General features: G+C 41.0%; 1 protein-coding gene across 19 annotated transcripts in view; it reads right to left on the bottom strand.

The window, feature by feature from the left end:
* ESRRG (estrogen related receptor gamma) overlaps positions 1–25030 on the bottom strand; it is a 485944-nt gene that overhangs the window by 49168 nt on the left and 411746 nt on the right. For all 19 annotated transcript variants that reach the window (XM_081186033.1, XM_081186039.1, XM_081186034.1 and 16 more), the window contains 2 exons: positions 16374–16484; positions 12694–12855 (listed from right to left, as the gene is read on the bottom strand). In XM_081186033.1, the coding sequence (XP_081042159.1) occupies positions 12694–12855; positions 16374–16484 (273 nt within the window). The remainder of the gene's footprint in view (positions 1–12693; positions 12856–16373; positions 16485–25030) is intronic.

Genomic DNA, 25030 nt, shown 5'->3' with positions numbered 1-25030 from the left:
TCTATCGTCTCTCAAGACAGACACATGCCAACAAAAGTAGCATCCAAAACACCTTCATAACACTGTTGTCGAGTCAGCCCCTGCCCAGCTTCTGCCCACAGTTCTCCTGCGGCACCTCCTCTGGCAGTATATGTTTCTAGAATAGTGGTGCTCACATCCTCTGCTGCCATGCTAATGCAATGCTCTTGGTTGGCTTGTAATGCTGACACAACAGATAACGAACCTGCATTGGCAGAGTGGTTGTATTTAGTTGTTTGCTAAACACAGATTTTCTGGTAAAGGGTCTGAAAGGATTGGGCCTTTAACGTTCTGTTTGGAAAGAACTCCCCTCCTTGAGTTGAATTCACTTAAGATAGGACTGAGCGTAATTCACCCTCCTTAAGTTTCCTTCACTTACACAGAATTGACCCTCTTTGATCTATTTAGTGTACAATGTAAGTTGTTTGGGAAATGAAGCCCCTGAAAGATTATTCCAGCAATTTAAATTGGTGTTTTATAGCACTCTCCTAATTAGAAGTCATTTAAGAGGGCTGAAAATTGCACTAAATTATGTGGGAAACAGCATGATTTTAAGGAAATAATACGTCTGTAAATGCCTGGGATGCCCTGCTACGTCTTGTGTGGCACTCCAGATGCTCTCCCATTTGCAAAATTCCACCACTGCTTGAGTCTTAGGTCAATTTTGAGGTCAGCCACCGCAGCAGCGGCCTATTAGATTTCTTACAAATGAAGAAAAAGAAGAGCATAGTAACATGAAAATAAGGAAATAGGATGCACTTTATATTCTCTTTCTTTTGCTAATAAGGTTGCTTCTTGTGTTAAGAATGAGCTTGCCATACAACTCTGCTAACGTAGCAAAGTACAAGTAGTCCTGTAAACACTTGGATCTCATCCCTGACAGAGCAAGCTCAAACTGAACTGGTGTACTCAGAAAGAGGTCTGATTTAAATCAGTGATACCCAATCCTGAGTAAAATCATTAAGGATGGCAGTATTATGGTGAGTGAGTCTCTTACAGATCACACCCTTAAGATGAGGCATGTAATTGGATTTGATTGGATTCTGTATTCAATTGGGCTTTGCATAGAAATGACACACATCTTCTATTATCATTTGCACTGCTTGGTCTCTTGGCTTCACTTGGTAAAAATAAAAATGTGTATAGCTATGTACTTGGATGACTTTGTTAGAGGATTTGTCACTTGAATGGATGACTGGACACACACACACACACACACACACACACACACACACACACACTAAATGGTTTGTGATCCAGGTATATAAAGGAAACTCCCATGGAGTTTGTCAGTGACACCCTTCTCTGATGCTCATGACATCAGTTGCAAGGTGGGTCGTTCCTGTGTCCAGGAAATAGGTCAACTGCCTATTCTGGATGGGGTAACATTCCCTATGAAGAAGCAGGTAGCATTCGGGGTGTATGTGTGCTCCTTAATCCATCACTGGGTGGCACAAGAGATTTCTGTTTCCAGGAGTGCTTTTTACCACCTCTGTCACCATTCCTGGACCAAGACAGTGTGACCACAGCAGGGCATGCAAGAATTGCTAACTGTAACACACTTTATGTGAGGCCACCTTTGTATCTGGTCTGGAAGCATCAACTAGTGTAGAATGCAGCAGCCTGACTGCTCACACGAGAGTGGTTCCTAGCAATATGTTATCCCACTGCTGAAAAAGCTACACTGGTTGCTGATTTGCAACAGGGCCAGGTTCAAGTTAATTGTGTTAATTCACAAACCCTAAATAACTTAGGCCCAAAGCAGTTCAAAGTCTGATCCCTTATACTCTACCTAGGTCAGTTTGATCCTCTGATGAAACACTTCTGGTGGTTCCCCATGTCCCTGAGGTTTGACTGGCCCTTACTAGGAAGTGAGCCTTTTGTGTGACAGGCCTTGCCTGTGCAGTGTCCATCTAGCAAATGTCTGGCAGGAACCATCCCTCCCTCCCTTCACATTTCTTCGTAAAGCTTTTTTGTTTAGACAAGCCTCTACAACATGATTTTTAAAAATTACAGTAAGTATTTATGGATGTTTTAAATGATAGTTTTATGGAAATCTTTGTTTAATCTTTTTCTTATGGTGTATACCACCTTGCTACATTTGTATGGAAGTACAGATTATAAATTCATAAATAAAAAATTAATCACTTGATGACAGGAACATCAAGCAATAACGGGTATGCCCAAATCTGCCATTTCAGCACTGCACACAGTGCTTTCATATCACCACAAACCCAATTGTTCAAAGTCGCTTCATGTAGTAAAGCTGCGGGTGATAAGTGTACAGTAGTCAAGTTTAGAGACATTGCATGCCTGAACCACCCTTATGTCATTTAACTTTGATGCCATCAAAACCATTAAGAGTGATTCAATTACAGTGGTGCCTCGCAAGACGAAAATAATCCGTTCCACAAGTCTCTTCGTCTAGTGGTTTCTTCGTCTTGCGAAGCAACCCTATTAGCGGATTAGCGCTATTGGCGGTTTAGCGGCTATTAAAGGCTTTAGCGGCTTAGCGGCTAAAAGGCTATTAGCGGCTTAGGAAAAGGGGGGGAGCGAAAAAAATCGCAAGACTCGCAAGATGTTTTCGTCTTGCGAAGCAAGCCCATAAGGAAATTTGTCTTGTGAAGCGCATCGAAAAACGGAAAACCCTTTCGTCTAGCGGGTTTTTCGTCTTGCGAGGCATTCGTCTTGCGGGGCACCACTGTAAAATGCTATATATTTAGGGCTGGATACAGAGAAGAGTGAGCATAGCTCCAACTGCACAACAGGACTTCCCTGGATCCAGAGGGTTGGTGGATCATATGGAGTGGTATGGACTGGGGTTTCTGAGACTGGAGTAATTTTATGGGGCTATCTTGCAAATGTAGAAATGATTTTCCATTTGCACAACACATACCTGGATCAAAGTTTTAAAATTACTATGAAACATAGGAGTATAAGAAGCTGCCTTATACTGAATCAGACTATTGGACAATCTAGCTTAGTATTATCTACATTGACTGACATCAGTTCTCTAGGATTTCAGGCAGGGAGTCTCTCCCAGCCTTACCTGGAGACGCCGAGGATTAAACCAGGGACTTTCTGCATGCAAGGCAGATGCTCTGTCACTGAGCCATACCCTTCCCCGTAGCCAGTGTCTAGCCTTAAAGTTTTATTTAATGTAAGGCAGGGGTCAGCAAACTTTTTCAGCAGGTGGCTGGTCCACTGTCCCTCAGACCTTGTGGCAGGCCGGCCTGTATTTTGAAAAAAATATATATGAACAAATTCCTATGCCCCACAAATAACCCAGAGATGCATTTTAAATAAAAGGACACATTCTACTCTTGTAAAAACACGCTGATTCCCGGAACATCCAAGGGCCGGATTTAGAAGGCAATTGGGCCAGATCTGGCCCCCAGGCCTTAGTTTGCCTACCCATGATGTAAGGTCTAGTTTAAAGAAAAAATGGAGCTTAGTATAGTTACCTGTTCCAACTTGGTCCTATATTACTTACAATTACTACATTACATCATATCTACAATTCTTGGGTATATCTATAAAATGTAATTATTCCAAAAATTATACCCAGCTGCTTTCACCACTGGCAATCAGAGCTAGATGAATGACGGCTTTGTGTGCAAAATGTGCCAATCCAAAATACATCTAGTTTCAGCAAACAACTTTATCCTGTTTAAATGTTTATGTTTTTAAGTTAGCCAATGATATTCTGCTCCCCACAAAAAAAGAAACCTGTCTCTTCTATGCTTCAAGTACCCAGCTGCCACACAATTTATATCTCTTTCCTTTCCTCTTTGTTTTTCAGCCATTTTCCCTGAATGTCAAAGTCAATTTAGTGCATTTCACTTTGCTGAATAAATCAGAGGCGAAATCCTTGCTAAAAGTGAAAATTTGATTTGCTAAAAGGAGCTTAGGGCAACTATTAATCAATATATCCAGAGTGTCAAAGCTAAGGCCATGATAGGCATGCATTCATTTGGAGATTGGTTGAGGCAGATAAAGGAGGGGGATGTAGTGCAATCACCAGTTTGTGTGTATGAGAGAGAGCATGGACTCACAGATGTGGGTGATTTGGGGAAAAGATAAGAGAAAGTGTTGACTTCAAAGGAGGGGGAAAACACCACCACCACCACAACAGTACATATAAAAAACTCTGGAGGCAAACAAGTCTTTTACAAAGAATATGCAAGTCTCATTCTAACTGTTGAACATTACTGAAAGATTTGAATGTTTTAACTTACAAATCCATCAATAACATTATTTTACACAATCAGATTTCTGATTGGCTACGAGTCCTGGAAGACCTGCTCCTTGCCTTGAAGTCCATTTTTACCTGGCCTGGGAGGGCAGGGCCCTGACTGACTCCACCTACAAAACCTGAGGCTGGGTTGGGGTATTGTTTGGGTATTGGTAGGGTTATTATTGCCCTATTTTAAAAAAAATGTTCAAAATTGTTTTTAACTGCTTTTAAACTTGTGAGTTTCTAAATTTGGGGCTTTTGTTGTTTCTTTAAATCAAAGGATGTTAAATGTGCCTAGGAAGAGAGGATTGCAGGTTCTGAGCAAGGGGAAGTATGGGGTGGGGCAGGCTGGATAAGGGGCACAGGCAGTTAGTGACTGTGCCATGTACCAACCCCTCCTCCAATCTGAGGAACTGTGGTTGTCCTATCAGCCAGTCCCCAGGTCTGTGGATGCTGTTGCTAAATGCCAGGTAAGCTCTGAATAAGACCTTCATCATACATGATCTGATTAAGGATGAGAAGGGCAATCTGGTCTGTATCACTGAGAACTAGGTGGGTGAGCAGGGTGGAGTTGGTCTCACCCAGCTGTGCCCATTTGGGTATATGGTTCAGCACCAGGGCAGACTTTGAAGGTTGAAGAGGGTGGATTGCTGTTGTCTATAGAAATTTTCTCTCTCTCCAGGCTTTCTGTCCAGTTGTGGGGAATCTAGAGTGTGTTTTCCTAGCATTGGGCAATCGGAACAGATTAGGGATTCTGCTGGTTTACTGCTGGCCTCATAACCCAGCAGTCTCCCTCTCGGAGCTGACAGAGCTAGTCTCAAAGGTGGTTTTGAGGACTCCCAGACTGATGATTCTGGGGGACTTCAACTTCCATACTAATGAGTGTGGGGGTCTGGAATGTAATACCCATGTAAATCATTGCCTATACTTTGTTGCCTCCTGCAGAGCTTTCCCAGGTAGTGAGGAGCCTCTTGTACAGTTTGGCCTGAAGGAGGTGGTGGAACCAAAGTTCGCTTGCTGTGACTTGTTTGTAACACAATTTTGAGGGTAAATGTTTGCATTCACCAGGCTATTGACCTGGTTGAACCAGGGAGTTGATTAATGACTCCCTGCATGAAGGGGTGGTCCTTGTTTGCTTGAAGAAACCACCCTCCCTGGATTCAGAAAATCTAACTAACTATCATCCAGTTGCCAATCTCCCCTTCTTGGACAAGGTTCTTGAGCAGGTGGTTGTAGACAAAATCCAGGCGTTCTTGGAGGAAGCAGTTTTTCTAGATCCATTTCAATCAGGGCTTAGGCCCAGTTTTGGCACAGAAACTGCTTTGGTCACCCTATATGATGACTCTGTCAGCAGAAAGAAAGGGGAAATGTGTCTCCTGTTAATTCTCCTTGACCACGGTATCATTCTAGAGTGGCTGTCCTACTTAGGAGTGGGTGGCACCACTTTGTGGTGGCTCTGGTCCTCCTTGGATGGTCATTTCCAGAGGGTGATGGTGTGGGGAGTCTTCTTTGGCCTCTGGAGCCTTCAACCGGGAGGTTCGATTTTATCCCCTATGCTGCCTAACAGCTAAGTGGGACCATCCAGAATTTTCAAATACATTGTCAGCAATATGCTGATGACACACTGTTCTAATTCTCCTCTATATCTGTAGATGTGGCAGTGGATGTGCTGTACTATTGTTTTGCTTCGGTAATGGGTGAGAGCCAACAAACTGAAGCTCAATCCAGATAAGACTGAGGCACTGTTAAGTGAGTCGTACCCTAGACAGGGTGGATGGAAGGCCACTTGCTCTTGATGGGGTTGCACTCCCTCTGAAGGAGCAGGCATGTAGCTTGGGTGTACTTCAGGATCATTTGCTGTTGCTTGAGGCTCAGTGGCCTCAGTGGTGCAGAGTGCCTTCCGTCAGCTTTGGCTGGTGGCCCAGCTGCAGCCTTAGCTGGACAGGGATAGCCTAACGTCTGTCATCAATGCTCAGGTAACCTCTAGGTTAGATTACTACAGCGTGTTATACATAGGAATGTGTCTTAAGAAATTTCAGGTAGTGCAGAATTCAGTGGCCAGGTGTTCACTAAAGGAAGACGGGTTGAGTACATTACTTCAATCCTGGCCCGACTGCAGTGGCTGCCAATTAGTTTTTTGGGCCCAAATCAAAGTGCTGGTTTTGACCTATAAAGCCTTAAATGGCTCAGAACTGCAATAGCTCAAAGACCACCTCTCCCGATATGAACTGATATAGACCCTGCAATCATCATCTGAGGCCTTTCTTTGTGTGCCTCCTCCACAAGAGGTCTGGTTGCCAAACGAGAACGGGCCTTTTCTGTGGTGACTCTCCATCTGTGGAATGCACTCCCCAGAGCGGCTCGCTTGACACCTTCACTACATATCTTTAAGCGCCAGGTGAAAACATTTCCCTATAACCAGGCCTTGGATTCATTGAAAAAAATCTGGTAACCTTAATCTAGGAATATCCCCAAACTATGTACCTGCTCTGTCAGAGGGAGTGTGACTCCATCCAGAACAACTTGGCTATTTTCTAGCCATGGTAACAACCAAACTAAAGAGCCTCCATCTTCCCTGCCTATCGAGAGCAAGCAGGTGCCTTCACTGCATTCTTTTTGGCACCTGCTAAAAACATTCTTGTTAAGCAAGCCTACCCAGATGCTTAGAAAGTTGATGTGAATTTTAACCTGTTTTAGTATTTTAACTTTTTGTATGTTTTATTTTTTTTATAAGATATTTATTAAAGTTTCCAATTTTATACAAACAAAAAGAAAAAACAAACATAAAAATATGAAAAAAACACATAAATTTCACAGCCTATTTTCTTATAGCTTATTTCCCCGACCTCCTCGTACCTCCCCTTCTTGTATCCCCAGATTAAGTTGTTTATACAGCAAATCCTTATCTCAACATCTTAAATTATTATAACTTCAAATTCTTACTTAAAGAAAAAGAAAACCATTTTATCATAGTTACAGCTTGAAACCACTTAATTCCAATCCAACATCATTCAACATTCCTTAATTTTGCAATATTTTTGTAAATAGTCCTTAAATTTTTTCCAGTCTTCTTCTGCCGACTCTTCTCCCTGGTCACGGATTCTGCCAGTCATTTCTGCCAATCCCAAAGTTCCTGTATGGAACTTTTTGTATGTTTTAAACTATTGTTGTGAATCTTTTCTTGATAAATTTATTGTTTCATCTTTTTGAGAACTGCTTTGAGGTTTGTTTGTTTTTACAATCAAGTGGTGTAAGAAGTTTATGAAATAACAACATTTAAATACAGCTTATTGGCCCTCATCTAATCCACCGCTGTGTTCACATCAGCAAACGGATGAAAACTTCCTCTCAATGTTCTAATGACCACTCCCAACTACAATCTTATTTTCTCCCTGGTGCTTTTTCCAGGTGTCCCTCTATAACTTCTCTTTTGTGGGGTCACAAGCATACAAATATGTTCTTTCAAGATAGCTTACCTGCTTCCTTGCAGGTACACAAATGAAACTCACTGTACCTAGTATGTCAGATTGTAAGATATGCTATGCAAATTTCTGGAGGGATATCTGTGTTTTGTGTCTTTTGCAGAAAAATCAAGGAATTGCAAAGAATAAAATCATTTTGTGGCACATTAAGGGTTTTTTAAAAACAAAAAACAAAAACCTCTATAATCCACATCTTTAAAATGCCACAATACTTTGAACAACTTATTTTTCAACTTTATGTCTCAATAGTGGTTGCTGTCTTTCAATTAATTATAAGTCTCTCTATATATATTTAGTACCTCTTTGGGCAACCTAAATGTACCAGCAGGCAATGCTAGACAAGTAATAATTGCATAATAGGTAAATCTGAAAGCACTTGATGGCAATTGGTTTTATTTTACAACATAAAAAGGTGGGTTTTTTGTTTTGTTTTTTGGAAGAATAATCCAGATTCAATGTTTTTGTACAAATTAAAATTAATTTTAAGTGTAAAACATTGCAAGGACTTTGGTCTAACTTGATGAGTTTTGTGTCTGCAAAAACGACAGAGAACATTTTGTCTCTTAAGCTTCCTGTTATGCACATTTAAAGAGCTTAATGTTTCCTGCTTCCACTTAGTAAAAGGAGAGCATTGCGCATTTTTGCAGAATGCCAATGAGACAGTTGCATTACAGAAACAGTGCCTAAGTGACTTTGAAAATGTGGTCAGACATCAGCAGAATCTCATCTCATGGATAAAAAATGGGCTTTATACTTTTATGATGTCCGAAAGCAAAAGTTACCATGTTCAAAATGCAACACACAACAAAACTAACATACGCTTTCAGTATCTAAGTTACCGTAAGTTCTGTACATCTTACTCACAGATTTATCTACTAATGTAAGCATTGTCTCTTTGGAAACAACACAGCCTTCCTAAATACCTATAGTATTTTACTAACAAAGTTACAGTACATAGGAATATTTTAATCTGACACAAAGAACAACAATAGATCTGACTGCTAGGCTGATAATCTTCTTATCACACCCTGTGAAACCTAGCTCTAATATTTGACAGTGTGAGCTTCCATTACTCGGCAACCCATTCTATAAAGGCCAACAATGGAGAAAGAATGAAGTGGAGTGTGGAAGAACCTCCATATCTACATAAAAGAGATTAGAGGCGACAGCGTTCCATTTTACAGCTCAATCATATTGTGTTAGCATGCGCTTATCCGAGCGCGGATGAAATTGAAAGAGAAATAAAAAAGAGTCAGGCAGATAGGAACCAGAAAAGCGAGGCATGAGCAATTTCCAAGGATATAAAAGGATGCTAATGGTGGGGCCCTGTCATTCTTAAAAAGGGCTATTAGGGCACCATCATCTGTTCTTGTGCCTTTACGCTCCTGTAACTAAAGTCAAGAATTTCCTAATACCATTGTGATCATTTTCTTCTACAGATAAGATGTGGTCATGTTTCACAACAACACTTTTCATTTGTTTGATTTATTAATGCAAGTAGACTAATTCTATTTACTGATAAAGCCTTTCAATCCATATATAAATGTATGTGTGTGTTTCCTTTCTGGAAAAGGTATGTTTCTGCTCAGTTCTGTATCTTTTTGTTCACTAGAAAAAAGCTAGAGCAGCACAGTAGTATCAATGGAATTTAAGTGGGCACCAGAAAATTGATAATCATTCAAGGGATTGATTCAAAATTTTAAGAAATTACTCCAAAATTGAGAAATGAGAGGAAATGGTGACAGAATACAGAATAAAGCAGTGTTTCTTCTAGTTTTTTTTAAAAAATCAAATTTTCTTGATTTGCTGTAAAATTAAATTTATCTGCATGAGAAAATTGATCAATTTTTAGATAAAACACCAGATTGAATAAGCTTCTAATATGCTTTGGACATTTACTGGTTCCAAATTATGCTCAGAAAAATCTCCGTAGACTGCAATCCTATACCCATTTATCTGGGAGTCAGCTCCACTAAACTCAATGGGACTCACTTTTGAATAGACATGTATAGAACCATGTGTTACAAATTCTATACCTTTAGAAACTAAGTTTTAAAGAACTATAGGAGAGCCATGATTGCAAAGTCAAACATGATGACTGCCATTAACATAAATTGCTGTAGCAGTACTGCCCTCTTCTACTTTTCAGTACCAACACATAGAAAGGGAAAATGGAAAGCTGTCATTAAAGCAATAAAGGAGGTGAAGATGCACACATTTTGGCAAAGTTATCCTTTTCCTGAATAATAAGATGGTTGGAACTAATTTTATTTTATTTGTAATAACCTGGAGAATTATTCTGAAGTGATCACGTCTACATTTGCTTAAATGACTCCATAAAGGACATTAAGATAAATAAATAATAACTATACTATGTTTTTAAAAAATATTATCTATATTTATTTTATTAATTTAGAAAATATGTATCCTGCCTCTTGGTTACAAGATCTCCCACAATGGCAATGTATGCAATAAAATATGCTGGTACCCAAAGTTACAATAAAATACATAAATAAAGTTACAATGTAGATACTCAAATTCTACATCATTAAAAATTGAAGTAACCACGTTGAGAGCACTGGTTTTTGCATCTTGCCCTTATGCGTTCAGTATTTTGGTGACTTACTTCCAACCAATAAGTGAAAATTTTAACAAACTTTGCATTCAAAAAGGGCTACCAGAAGGTTCTGTACTCAATTCAATCTCTTATCTCCTTCTAGCCAAGTGAACACCAGTATGTATATTTAGCTAATAGGTTTAATATACCACCATAAGCCGGGTTTTGAATTTGACTCTGACCATGGGCCTGCTGTTGAAGTATTCCTCAATAGCTCACAACTGGTTCAGATTCCTGGTCTGTAATTTAGAATGCCAGTCTTTAAGCATCCAACAGCTTTCACTGCTAACTGAGGGAATGAACCATTGTTTTCTGTCCCTCTAGATTGCCTGGTTTCTTCCATACCCACAAGCAAACCTATGTCATGTATTCGCAACACAAATCAAACTGATAAAATATATTTGGCAATCACCATGATGCGTTATTGACCGACTTCTAGGGCAAATGCCTCCATATTGGTAAGACTGATGTAGGCATTGTCCAGAGATGAAACTCAAACTCACCTATTTAACTAGCTTTGACTTAATCTGGGGTGCTTTATTAGCAACCAGTGTAAGACAAAGTAGCTAGTATAATACAGAGTGATGTTTAAATTAGTTTACAATTTGCTTGGGCTCATCTAGACCTGCTCTGAACAAAGCCATTCAGAAATGTCAGCTGTGTTCCTAACCACTGTAACAAATTGTTGCCTGAACGCTGCACACCTAATGACTTCAAATTAGCTTCACTGCGATATTGCCTGACAGTTCGTTACGACTGTTAGTAACATAGCTGGCGTATCATGACCAATAAATTGGTTTCAGTGTGGGCTGGGAAAGGGACTTCCATCAATTTGATTAAAGAAATTACTGTAGCATTCAAAGCATAAAGACAAACTAGTTTAAGGAGACAGAAATAAGTTAACTGTACCAGAAAAACATTGCTCATGATTCAAAAGCTCGTTTATAAGCCATTTGTGATGCAAACTCTGAACAACTAAATTTCTTCTGTGAAGAAAATGCGGAGCGCTTCAGAACGTGTGTTACTGTCCTCCTTTCTAAGCAAATTATGATTTAGATGTGTATTGATAGTTGTTTATTATTTGGTTTTGAGAAGTAATTAGAATCATTCAGGATTGCGCCTTGCATTGTTCAAATTCACTAGAAGAGACAGTGCCTGATCCAAAGTGTTAAGCTAGCATTAAGGAGAGCAGTAAAAAAAAAAAAAGTCTCAGAAGCTATTTTATGTTCTTTGTCAAATCCTCTTGAAATCTTCACAACTCATGTGGCTACTCTGAAACAGTTAGGCCTATCCACACACTTGAGGGTGGTAAGCATCTGTGCACATAGCAAAGTGAATAACAATGCCAAATAAGCAGGCACTGTGCGTATTTCTCGTCTGAATGCCCAATCCAACAGCCTGTGGAGAATAGCCCTCAGTTCCTCAAACCAAGGAGCTGATCATGGTGTCACAAATCATCTCCTAGGTTGCTACAGGGATTACAGAAGGAGGAGAACCATGTGTGCCACCTTGAGCTCCTTGGCCAAAAAGGTGGGATATGAACACAATAAATAAATAAATTGCTGCTTCACTCCTGGTAGCAAGATGTATTGGGCCAACCCTGAAGACAAGGAAGGTTGTTAAAGGAGGAAGTGCTAAATATTTATTTGAAAAAAATCAAAGCATTGGTTGCAGATCATACTGGTCATGTAATCTAGAACTGTTATGTTGTCTGCAGACATTAAGGTACACCTGTACTCATGGTTCATGGCTGCCTACAGTGTCAGCTGCTTTAGGACACAGGTGTGCCAACACAAATTCAAACCAAGCGAAATGGGGTAGGTGTGGGAAGGTGCGCGTGTGGCAGAAGGCACAATTCCACTGAACCTTAAACTGAAAGCTTAAGTTGTTTGATAAGTACAGACTCCTTCCAAAATGTTATTTCCAGTTACTGTTGCCTGAGGCAAGACGTATAAGCAAAAGACAAAATTCTCTTGTTTATTTTCTGTGGAATGTGGGCAGCATGTGGAAATATTAAACCAACACAGTTTTCACACAAGTGCTTTATGACCATTAAGACTTTGTTGGATGTGCATGTCACAAAGGACTTCAACCTACATGCTTTGCTAAGGTAGAATCAGAAGAAATAAAACCCTGTCTGCAGGGGTGCAGTTCACAGGGACCAAGGTGGGCCCAGCATATAATGCTAGTTTAAAGGAGAGGCAGCATAACTAGTCATTATTACCTTGTGGTCTCCGCATTTAATGTCCCACATGTATTATTTTCTTATTTAACCTTTTATGTAATGGTTTTTAACAGACTGAAATCTCGTAAGATATACTTGTTTATAGATTCTGTACCTGGAATATGTTTAGCCCATCCAATGATGACCACCAGCTCTCTGTCTGCCAGGTCACAAAGAGTGGTGAGGGCCTTGATGTCACTGTCTGGCACAGTGGGGTCGGGCATGGCATAGATCTTCTCTGGTTCAGCCACCAGCAAATGAGAGACAATCTTGTTATCTGTGAATATAGATCAGAACATATGTTAATACTAATCAGTGTATTTTCCATGACTCCACTTAAGAATCTAGTCCAACTCCCTGCAACACAGGAATCTTTCACCCAACATATGGCTCGAACCCACGACCCTGAGATTATGAGTCTCATGCTCTACCAACTGAGCTATCCACAAATATTAAATTTTGGCCTGTATAACATTTGCTATGTCACTGCTAGTCTGGGGATATAGCCCCTATCTACCAGAATTGGTGGGAATGTTATTTACTTCAATGGGATCAGGTGTGAACACATAAATCTATATATACCACTCATGAGACCCAGTGTGAGGTTGTGAAGAATAGGATGGGAGAAACCAAGGTTCAAATTGTCACTGGGTGAAGTTCAAGTGTTTTCAGAAACTGCATTCAACAGCTATAAAACCTGAGGAAATTCATTCTAAGATTTTTCTTTAAATGTTCTATTGTATAATTTATCCGGGAGTTCTTATCTATTTCTGTCTCTAGTCTTTTACAAACAGGTATGTCACAAATTTAAAAAATGTCAGTTCCTCATAAACCAAACACAAGACACCACTTCAAGTATGTTTGTTTATTATTATTACAATGTAAAAGCGTCCTGTTCACAAGTGAATGGAGGAACTCTTAGACTGAAAGTTGATGTGGGACAGAGGGTGGAACAGAGATTGTTTCAACTGTTTGACCATTCTAGTTAATGTAGATTATGTATTCAAATCACAGAGGAGGGAAATTCAAAAGCTGATCTGGTATTACAGTACTTAGCAACAGACCTGGAGTCATATGCTCATTGTTTCATAAGAACTACTAAAGCTACACCAACAAACAAACAAAATCCCCCCAACATACTACTAGTCTCAGACTAATTAATGGGTATTATTTATCTCATCTAAAGGTGACAGATAGCAGTTTTAGTATTTATTGATAAACAGATTTCAGTGATGATGTTGAACTGTTGGCTGCAGTGCGCGCACACACACACACACACACACACACACACACACACACACACACTCCTCCATTAATTCACTGTTTTATTACCCATGGTTGCTTCCTATAACAAAATTATCAAAACAAACAAGTAAATATTTTCACAACTTTTCTTAAATATTTCTTTTCTTAAAGTCCAAGGTTTGTCTGGTATTCGTAATAAAATGTATGCAGACAGAGGAGATGTGAGTTGCTTGGATTTTGAAATTTAGTAACTATTTTAACAAATTTGTTGAAGTGCCAAAGACTCACCAAGTTAATTATTTAAAAAAAGCATGGATGAGAGCAGCATATTTAGGGGTGGGGTGGTAGAAAACGAAATATTCTCTATTTTTCCCTTAAACATTTCCCTTTGTGCAGTGATTCAGGATGCTGTACAGTTTAATTTAAGGTTCACAGGGTTTTCATACCCATTGTTCTGACAACATGACAAGACCTGTAGGCAGACCACTGGGTTGTGGTGAAAAGAAAGGAAATAATAATAAAAAAGTGTGTGTTGTGAACATTTCCTAATCTCTATTATTTCGCTATGGGGGGAAAGCATTGTCAGTATTGAAAGTACAAATCCAGGGGCATTCTGAATGTGCTCAGGAAGCGCATCAGTTAGAATAGCCACAAGCACGGTTCCTAGGTAAATCTTATTTAACGTTTCCCCAATTAGAATCAATAAAACCCAATTTTCATTCCACTGCCTTTGTTGTGCTCAGACTATCTGTCAGAACCCAGAAAATCTCCCTGGCTACTTCTTTAGTCAAAGTGATTTCACTGTTTCACTCTTGACATTTGCTGGGACAGATGCAAAAGAACCGAAAAGAAGTTATGCTATATGTGTTTCTTACAGGATGAACTAAGAAAAATGACCAGGGAGCCACTAAATAAATATCTAAATAAAGGATTGCATGTGAGGACCGGAAGCTAGTTTATCTTGAGCAATAGAATCCTCTAAAATGTGTTTCATTAAATTCTTGCATGTTGTGTAATATCTCAATGATTTTGGCTAGGCACAGGGAAGACAATTCACTGAAAAGTTATACTACATATTTCCCTTTGAAATGAACGGGAGCTGTGAAAGAGCAGAGTAGTATTCTTGTACAGTGCCTGTTCATTTTAATGGGGCATTCCCAAGACGACTTACTGGTGGATTGCACCCTTCCAATTCCTCACATTTTCAGCCGGGACACATTAACCTATGTCTGTGATAAAAAGGCTTAATTGTGAGTGCATGTGCCGAGCTGTCAGCAATTCAACTCAATGGCACAATATAAAACAAATGAAAAGCTGGCAATCTGTGCATCCAGAAAATCTAAACCTCTAATGAAATTAAGCATTAGAGTTTATTGAATTTTATTGTATTATCAGAAAGTTTTTATTATAATGCGCAAAATCTGCTTAATGCAACCCTAGATTGTATTTACAGAGTGGTGGAACAGCTTATCCAGACTGTGTGGAAGATGCCAGATTGGACAATTGAAGGTATAATCAGCATAATGTTTTTTGGAAAGGCAAAAGGAAACGATGCCATATGTTCACTTAAGCTTTAATTTTATGTAAAACTGGTTTCTTTTCCCTTTGACACAGCTAAAATGCCCTTTTGCTTACAGTTCAAACTCTGTTTATTTGCTTTCCAGGTCTCCATATGCTCATGCGTAATGCACACAGTAGTGTCCCCTACTGGGGAATGGGAGGTGAAAAACAACACAGTGCTTTTTTTTTTTTTTTTTTACACAACCAGGTAAGTGCCATCAGGGTAATCCTTGGAGCCTTTTACTACTCTTGTCCAAAGTGAAGGCTCTTGTAGCCTGGAGGCTTCTGCCACTACTTAGACTCCAAAACAGCTATTTTAAAAGTGACATACAAAAGAATTCACAAGTGCTGTTAGCTGCTAATTCTTGTTTTTGTAGACTACCCAACTTGTTTCTTCGAGAATTAGCAGCTTCTGCATGATTTGTACAAATGGCTTTATAAGCCTTTAGCTTATCAAACTGTATCTTGTTCTTTCTTTTAATATCAGCTGCATATGAGAACATTAACATCCTCCCTATGCATGTTGTAGGTGTAGCACTTTCCTGCTTTAATCTAATACTAGCTAGTAGTGTGTCAGCCTTCTATTGCTATAAATTAATGAGGCTCCTAATGTATTTTCATTGGGAGGTTGAGCAGTCAAACTCATTTAGTTAGTGAAAACTGCAAAAATCACTTTCTTGTAAAATCTGAGACTAGAAGCTTCAATGAACTAATGATCACAGCATGAGCTGTTTTATGTACCACTGAAAATAAAGATCACCTGTAAATGTAAAATTTGCACTGCATAAATTGTGCATTAGCAAGCTCTCACCCTTAAAAGAGTCTTTTCTTGACTCTTCAGAGAAAGGATACGGATGATATGAATAGTTTACAAAATCATCATTGATAAGGAACATAATGCATATGGTTCGTTTTGGATGCTTCTTGCTTTACTGGGATGCAACCTCAAGTATACGTACCAAGGAAAAAACCACCAACTGATTTACTTACATGGCTTTTTGGCTGGCTGAACTAGCTGAGGATTCAGGTATGGGCTATTTTCTGCATCTATTCTGCGCTTGTACTTCTGACGACCTCCACGTACTCTGTCTAGGCGCACTCCTGAAGGTGAGACAAAAAAAGAAAGGTGTGTTTAAAACATTTGGAAGAAAATATCTTATGGAATGATGAAACTTTCCAATAAAACAGTAAAAGTTCAAGATTGTTTGAAATCGAAAGAAGTGAAAGAAATGGGCACAGCATAAAATTCAACAACTTCAGCTTTACACAAATTCAAAAGTATTAGGAAATATTCCTGCTATTTCTGGTATTGAGGCATAAGTGCTTACATTTATACAGGTAAAACAGCACTACCCATATCAAATCAGTATGCTGGGGAAGCCCCAGTATTTCTAGAAGTACAGAAATCTGGAAATGGGGTGCTAAGAAAGAGAGGACTCGCTGCAGAATGTGTGCACTCAGTGATCATAAAATGCTGGCTAGTCACAGAAAGCCAGGTGGAAGCAGGAATGGAATGATGTGCCCTGCAGGAGTGCATGGCTAATTTTTTAGAACACTAAGCAATAAACTTCACACTGCAACATTTTGTTGCAAGCCCCACTTATATTCATAGGACCATTCTTACCATGAAATCAGCAATAAAATCAGTGCAATACAGCAAAACAAAACAATCACAATGAAACCAGCAATGAAGCAGCAGTTAAAATTAACAGGCAGAACTTTAAAGCCTGTAAGCATTTTTTAAAATATTTATCCGACACCAAAAAGATAACAGAGTGGGTGCCAGGCAAGCCTCCCTAGTGAGGAAGCCCATTAAAGGTACCCCTGCCCATACGGGCCAGTCGTGTCCGACTCTAGGGTTGTGCGCTCATCTCACTCTAGAGGCCGGGGGCCAGCGCTGTCCGGAGACACTTCCAGGTCATGTGGCCAGTGTGACGAAGCTGCTCTGGCGAGCCGGCACCAGCGCAGCACACGGAAACGCCGTTTACCTTCCCGCTATAAAGCGGTACCTATTTATCTACTTGCACTTAGGAGTGCTTTCAAACTGCTAGGTGGGCAGGAGCTGGGATCGAGACGGGAGCTCACCCCGCCGCGGGGATTCGAACCACCGACCATGCGATCGGCAAGCCCTAGGCGCTGAGGTTTTACCCACAAGCGCCACCCGTGTCCCAATAATCAGGGTACCATCACTGAAAATGTTCTCTTCCTCTTTTCAGGTCAGATGTTGGACACCTAAAGGACAGCCTTCACCAATGATCTCAGGACATGGAGTATTAAGGGAGGGACAGTACCTCTGTTGGAAGACATGTTGTGCTCCCTTTTGGGAATTTTCCATTCCACCTTTAGTTACAGACATATTACATGTCACATGTCTATTTACATTCCAGCACTGTTTGCTGGTGTAAGCGGAATTTCCGCAGTGTTGTTTTGCTTTTGCTTGTCTCTCTCAGAAGAGATGGCAAAGAGAGACGACATGTTTCTTTGTCCTGATTTATGGTTAATAAATCCGTAGTTTGTTAGTATGTCTCCACAAGCCTCAAGCCTCTTTCATTGCGCAGTTTGCTCTGCTAAGTAAAGTGTGCCCATGCCAGCAGACTTGGGTCACTGATTTACGTCGCACAAGAGGTCGAGGGATCTTCACAGCGTGACGGCTGGAAGGAGACGTTCTGGGTAGTTCATTCACCCTGGTCTCCACAATGCACTCAGCCCTCACCTGTGGCACCTAGAAGCTATCAGCATATGACAGTGGCCACATCCCAGGAAACAGCTTTGACTGGCCGACTAAACAAGGTGAAAGTACCCAATGGCTCTTAAACCCTTGGTGAATTAGGGACTTGCCTATCCCCTGCATGCAAAGACAGGCTCCAACAGATTGAGCAGATGAGACTAATAGTGAATCCAATGGCCAGGAAGGCTTTTTTCTGCAGGTGCTGTTGAGGAAATGAGGGGCAGATGGTGCTCATTAACCAGTGGAGATAGCTCATCTAGGAGAAAGAAAAGTCTGATCTTAAACGTCTTCTGCCTACTCATTTCTGAAAAAGGACCAAGAGTCAGGAAAACTGCACTGCTGAAAACCTTGTCTGGAGAGAGCTTTACAGACTGCAGCAAGCAGATGAAGCAATGGGCAGAGCAGAACACTAGCAAAAGCTGTACTCCCTGAAAAACATGGTCTCCAACACAGCAATTGACAGCATCCAGACTCTGCCTGTCTTGGAAGAGCTGGGTATTCCTCCCTCCCTTGATGAGCTGAAAAATGTCATCATCTTTCAGGCATGTGGTTAAGCCCCAGGACAGGTTGGAATCCCAACAGTGCTGAAAGCTTGCCTCAATTCCTCCCTCATGACACACCTCTACGGCCTTCTCTTGCAGTGTTGGGAAAAGGGATCCATGCCACAAGATATGCACAACCCCAGCATTTGGAGCCTCTATAAGGACATAGGTGACTGTGATTATTCTAACAACTACCATGGAATCACCATGCTTAGTACTGCACCTTATTGTTCTCAACAGACTGCAGTCACTTGCTGACAGGGTCTATCCTGGGTCACAATGTGGTTTTAGAGCTCAGAGGTCCACAGTCAATATGATTTTCTCACTACGCCAACTGCAGGAGAAATGCCAAGAGCAGAGACACTCCTTGTAGATTGCCTTCATAGACCTGGTGAAAACCTTTGACCTCATCAGCCGAAAAGGATTCTTCACACTGTTCCACAAGATGGAATGCCCATCACAACATGATCATGTCCTCCCATGAAGGCATGCACACCGCTGCCCAGGAAGATGGGTCTTCTCAGACGCCTTCCATACAAAAAACAGTGTGAAGCAGCAATGTGTTCTTGCTCAAACTCTCTTTGGCCTATTTTAATCCCTGTTGCTCTTGCATGCCTTCAGTTCAACTGAAGGCAGTATGTACATCCATGCAAGGAGTGATGGGGGTCTGTTCACCCTGGCATGTCTCCATGCCAATACAGAAGTGTGGTGGGTTCTTATCCATGAGATGTTGTTTGCAGATAACACAGCCTTGACAGCACACTCCAAGGAAGCTCTACAGAGACTCATCAAATGTTTTGCCCAATCCTCCATGGGGTTCGACCTCACCATCAGCCTGATGAAGACCAATATCCATAGCTGTCAACGTTTCCCTTTTTTTAAGGGAAATTCCCTTATTCCAAATAGGATTCCTCGCAAGAAAAGGGAAAAGTTGACAGCTATGCCAATATCCTGGGTCAGGATGTCAATAGCATTCCATGCATCAGCACTGATGACCACTCACTTGAGGTGGTAGACAATTTTGTCTATCCAGGCTCTATCATAACTAGCAAATTTTCCATTGACACTGAGAGAGACAATCATATTGCAAGGCCGCTATGGCAATGGCTTGTCTCACCTTTCCAAAAAGGTAGGGTAGAATGTGATGGTAATGCCCAATACCAATATGAGGGTCTACCAGATTTGTGTGCTGAGCACACTGCTTTATGGAAGTGAGTCATGGGCAACTTACACCCACCAAAAGTGATGCCTCCATGCCTTCCATATGCGCTGCAACAGGAAGATTTTTGACGTCACATGGCTGGACAGCTTTTCAAATCAAGATGTGCTTTCCTAAACTCACATTCCCAGCATGTTGTCACTTCTGTCTCAGTGATGTCTACTCTGGCTTCATCATGTCCACAGAATGGAAGATGGCAGGATCCCCAAGGATGTGCTCTGTGGCAGCTGGCTGCAGGCACTAGGCCTGTTGGCAGGCTAATTCTGCATCTACAAACATTACATGAAGGCTTGCAACATTAACCCCACCATATGGAAATCCTTTTCAGAAGACTGCAGTGCCTGGAGACAGACAGGTTGTGTATCCACAGCAGTGACCAGAGGAAGAATGACTGCTGAAAGGAACACAGAGGGAGGAAACTCCATGGTGCACCTGCAGCAGCAATACTGGATGCCTTTATCTATCCCACCTGCAATAAAGCATGTCTCTCCTGTATTCGTCTCTACAGCCACAGCAAGCACTGTAGCTCTCCAACAGTTTGACTTTATCCCTGAAGGCATACTCTCCGGAGACAGATGGATGCCAACAACAAAACCTAGGCATCAAGCAATGTATGGCTTTGAATATAAAACAATGTAGGGCTTTACAGATAAGAACCAGCTCTTTGGATTGGACTTGAAAATGGGCTGCAGACCAATGCAGCTCTATTAAGCACTGTTGCGGTGTCCAGTCCCAAACAGTAGCCTAGTGGTTCTATTCTGAACTTCAGTTTCTGCAGCCTTCTTCCAAAGTAGCCCCACAGATTATGTATTAAATTAGTCAATCCTTGATGTTAAGGGAGCATGAATTGCCTCGCTGTTCACAGAAGGCACAGCTGGTGCACCAGCTTTAGCTGATGAAAGACGTTCCATCCCACAGAGGCCACTTGGGCCTCCAGTGACAAAGATGCAAACTAGACTGTAAACCTGATCCATTACTCAAAGAAATGGGTACAAGACAGTTTTATTGATAAGGCAGTTTGCATATTTCCCAAGGCGTTTCAAACATAAATATTCTTCCTCTCTAGGTAACACCAGAAGCATATCCAAAAGGGTGTGTCAATGCTGCTCAATAGTGATGAACTTGATACAGTGGTACCTCAGGTTACATACGCTTCAGGTTACACACGCTTCAGGTTACAGACTCCGCTAACCCAGAAATAGTGCTTCAGGTTAAGAACTTTGCTTCAGGATGAGAACAGAAATCGTGCTCCGGCGACACAGCGGCAGCAGGAGGCCCCATTGGCTAAAGTGGTGCTTCAGGTTAAGAACAGTTTCAGGTTAAGTACGGACCTCCGGAACGAATTAAGTACTTAACCCGAGGTACCACTGTACTAACGAAGCTGTGCTGATGTGAACTGTGGTGTGTGTGTGTGTGTGTGTGTGTGTGTGTGTGTGTGTGTGAAAAGCTGTAAAATGTATCAGAGGACACGCAGCTTCATTGTACAGTACTCTAAATGGGTAATGTAAACACACTAAGACCCACATGTTGTATATATTTACAAGAATGCCAAGCAGGTTGAATAAACATTCATTTATCTAAATGAGGCAACTTTTTTCAATCTTATTTGGATAATAAACTATGCAGCATTATTTCGTAATCTGCACGGCTCAGGTGGATTATTGTATTGGGTCCACACAAATTAGATCCTAATTCCACAGAAGGAAAAACAGTGGCTTATATAAAAATCAAGTTACACTGTGGTTCTATTACCTACTTACAACACTGCAATTCACACTAGAAAAAAACTGTGTGAAGAAAAACGAAAACATGGACTTTTATATTTACAGGAGCCTGGTGGCCATGCTAAATAGGTCTGAAATTATTCAGTTGTACATTGGTAGTCACAATACAGAAAAAAAGTAATCTAGAGATGCAAAATGCAAGTCCATTAGCCAGGCATTTTTTTAAAAACAGAATCCTAAGTCATCAAAAAAGATAAAAGCTATGGCTCACATTAAAGCTTTCCTGCCCTACTGCTGAATTAACAATTAGCAAGGGAAGTCAGTTTTTGTCTCCTGATAGCTATCTGCAATCTGAAGCATGTTACTGAGTATAGCATAGGAAACCTTAAAAGGCACCAACTCTCTTGTCTTCAGCTTACACTTGTATATAAGGAATGCAATTGATAGTTCAGAGAAGAAAGAACGTAAGGACACAAACAAAGCCTGCGGGATCAGGCCAATGACCCATTTAGTCCAGCATCCTGTTCTCCCAGTGGCCAACCAGATGCCTAATATATTTATAACAGGGAAATAATAATGGCCCGGATCCAAAGAACTTAAAAACTAGCACCAAGTTCTTCCCCACCCACCTCACACCCATGGCAAATTACTATTGAAAGTGAGTGGAGTTTCTAAAGCAGTTTGTGATACAGCATGGGGATCAGCTGTTCAATGAGAAGTAAGATAAAAGCCAGCACAAGAGCCTTGAGTACATTGAAGCAGCTCTCTGGATCCAGGCCAAGGTGTCTGAAATATGGTGGTGGAAAAAAACAGCACATCTGCATCAAAAGGTTATGGCTACTGATGGCTGGAGAAAATGTAACTAACATTTGTACATCAGGGTCTACACATTCGCCATATACTACCGTATTTTTTGTCCTATAGGGCGCACCGGCCCGTAGGGCGCACCTCGTTTTTTTGGGGGGGGAAATGAATTAAAAAAATTATTCTCCCCCCCGCCGCGGCTGCCGCCCCAAGCCTTGCGCACACCTGCCCGAAGCACGGGGCACCCTCCGGAGGGCTCCCCGTGCTTTGGGTGACAGGCTGCCGCCCCAAGCCTCACGCACTCGGCGGGACCTCCTGCCCGGCGTGCAAGGCTTGCGGACACTCGCCGGGGCTGCAGGCTGCTGCCCGCAAGCCTTGTGAGCCCGCGGGAACTCCCGCCGGGCTCACAAGGCTTGCGGATAGCTTCCTGAAGCCTGGAGAGCGAGACGGGTCGGTGCGCACCGATGCCTCTCGCTCTCCAAGCTTCAGCGAAAGCCTGCAATCGCCCCATAGGACGCACACACATTTCCCCTTCATTTTTGGAGGGGAAAAAGTGCGTCCTATAGGGCGAAAAATACAGTAATTAGTTAAGGATAGATTTGATTTGAAATGCATCTAATAAGCACACTTGGACCAGCTTAGCATACATCATTTACTTATTTGCTTTATTTAAAACTGCACTTTATCTTAACAGATTCCAGGGTGGTGTACAAGGGATTTGAATAAAAATATTAATACCAGATACAAATACAGTACCACAAACCATAAGCAAACAATGAATTTTCTTGCAAGCAAACGCACCCAAAATTTCCAATCCAAAGAGATTGCTGTTGTGCACATGTTTCAAAAAGTTGGGAGCATGTGAAGCTTGGTGCTCTAATCTGTACCATTTACAAATACAAATTAGATCACACATAACAGGTGACACATTTTAATTGAATGTCTTCTGTCTGCAATTCAGACAAAAGGTGAATGGAAATAAATGAGTCTGGCAAGACAGCCCTTGAGCCTTACAATACCCAATATCTCATTATTATTTTTTTCAGTGGCTATCTATAAAACTGATGCTGACAAGCTTTGAACCTTTTATTTCTGCTCAAGACTAGGTGAATGTTTTAATACAAAAGAGAAAGGACATCTAACAATGTTGCATTAAACATGGGACAGTGCCATTATCACCTCTTCAGTGTAATCAAAGTAAACCCACTATTCATGGCCTTTAAAACAGCTGATTCAGAGTGTACCAAGGACCAGAATTTGCATCTAACTGAATCTAACACAAGTAAGCATGAATATGATTTCAAGTTTATAGTTTAGCCCCACCCACTGATTAAAACAGGTCACATTTCTGGTTAAGATTGTCTCCTAAGTTCAAAACCATTTCTGATTGGCTTGCTTAAAATATCATTGACTCCAAGATTATATCTTTGACTCCAAAATTATAGCAGATCTTTGCCACCAAGTAAGCAATCTTAATTAATCCTGTATGGAAAAGCAGAAAGGAGACTGCAATTTAGAGCAGTATATTTGTTGCAAATGCATTGCAGATACAGTGGTTAAGAACTTAATTTGTTCTGGAGGTCCATTCTTAACCTGAAACTGTTCTTAACCTGAAGCACCACTTTAGCTAATGGGGCCTCCCGCTGCTGCCGCCGCGCTGCTGCTGCACGATTTCTGTTCTCATCCTGAAGCAAAGTTCTTAACCCGAGGTACTATTTCTGGTTTAGAAGAGCCTATAACCTGAAGCGTCTGTAACCCGAGGTACCACTGTAACAGTAAATAAGCCAATCCTAATGGTCTGGTTTAGCATGAGCATGCTTCAGAACCATACTCCAGTTCAAGGGGCATGCAGTATATGGCTGACCATATATCAAACCCCGTGGAGCCTTCTTTCCCGAAGTCTTGCATACAACATTGCATAGGTGCAGAGAATCCTAAATTCTAGCACTGAAACATGACTTTTTTTCATTATGCAGGAATAGCAACATTAGCCTTGTGGGACTACTGTACAAAAGGAATTTGTCATCTCCTAGCCAATTCTCAGCTGCAAGTAATTCAATACATAATGGAAAACACATTTCAAAGCAGAACTTTTAACAGTAAAAGAGGAGTAATGATTTAGGGTCAAGCCTTTCAAATATCGTCAGTGAATAAAAGACACAAAAATCAGTTTTGACTTGGAGGAATGTATATGGGATGCTTGACATAGCATCTGCAAAAAAATGAATAAAAATAAAAATCCAAGAACAGGATACTGCATACTTATCCAACACCTGGATCGCTCAGATGTAATGTTTCCCAGTTCTAGTCCAGTAATATTCAGATCTATAAACTATAAGTTCAATCAGGTGCAACAGGGTACATAAATAAGTAGTTCCCTGGTTTTTCATAGGCATCTGGTTGGCCACTTTGAGAACAGGATGCTGGACTAGATGGTCCATTGGCCTGATCCACCAGGCTATTCTTATGTCAAGTAGATGGCGGAATAACAACAACGTAGCTACTTTCTCCACAGCACAAGTCAGCTATGCAAGGCCCTTATGCTAATCCCTGTGTGTAGTGCAATTTGGTGAGAGAACGGCACAGGTAGACATACCCATTCACATCTCAAAAGCAAACTGTATGCACTG

This window comes from Podarcis bocagei, assembly GCF_964188305.1.
Source record: "Podarcis bocagei genome assembly, chromosome: 3".
In the NCBI taxonomy this organism is placed as follows: Eukaryota; Metazoa; Chordata; class Lepidosauria; order Squamata; family Lacertidae; genus Podarcis; species Podarcis bocagei.
The sequence above is the reverse complement of the archived record's forward strand: the minus strand, read 5'-3'. Positions and strand labels throughout refer to the sequence as shown.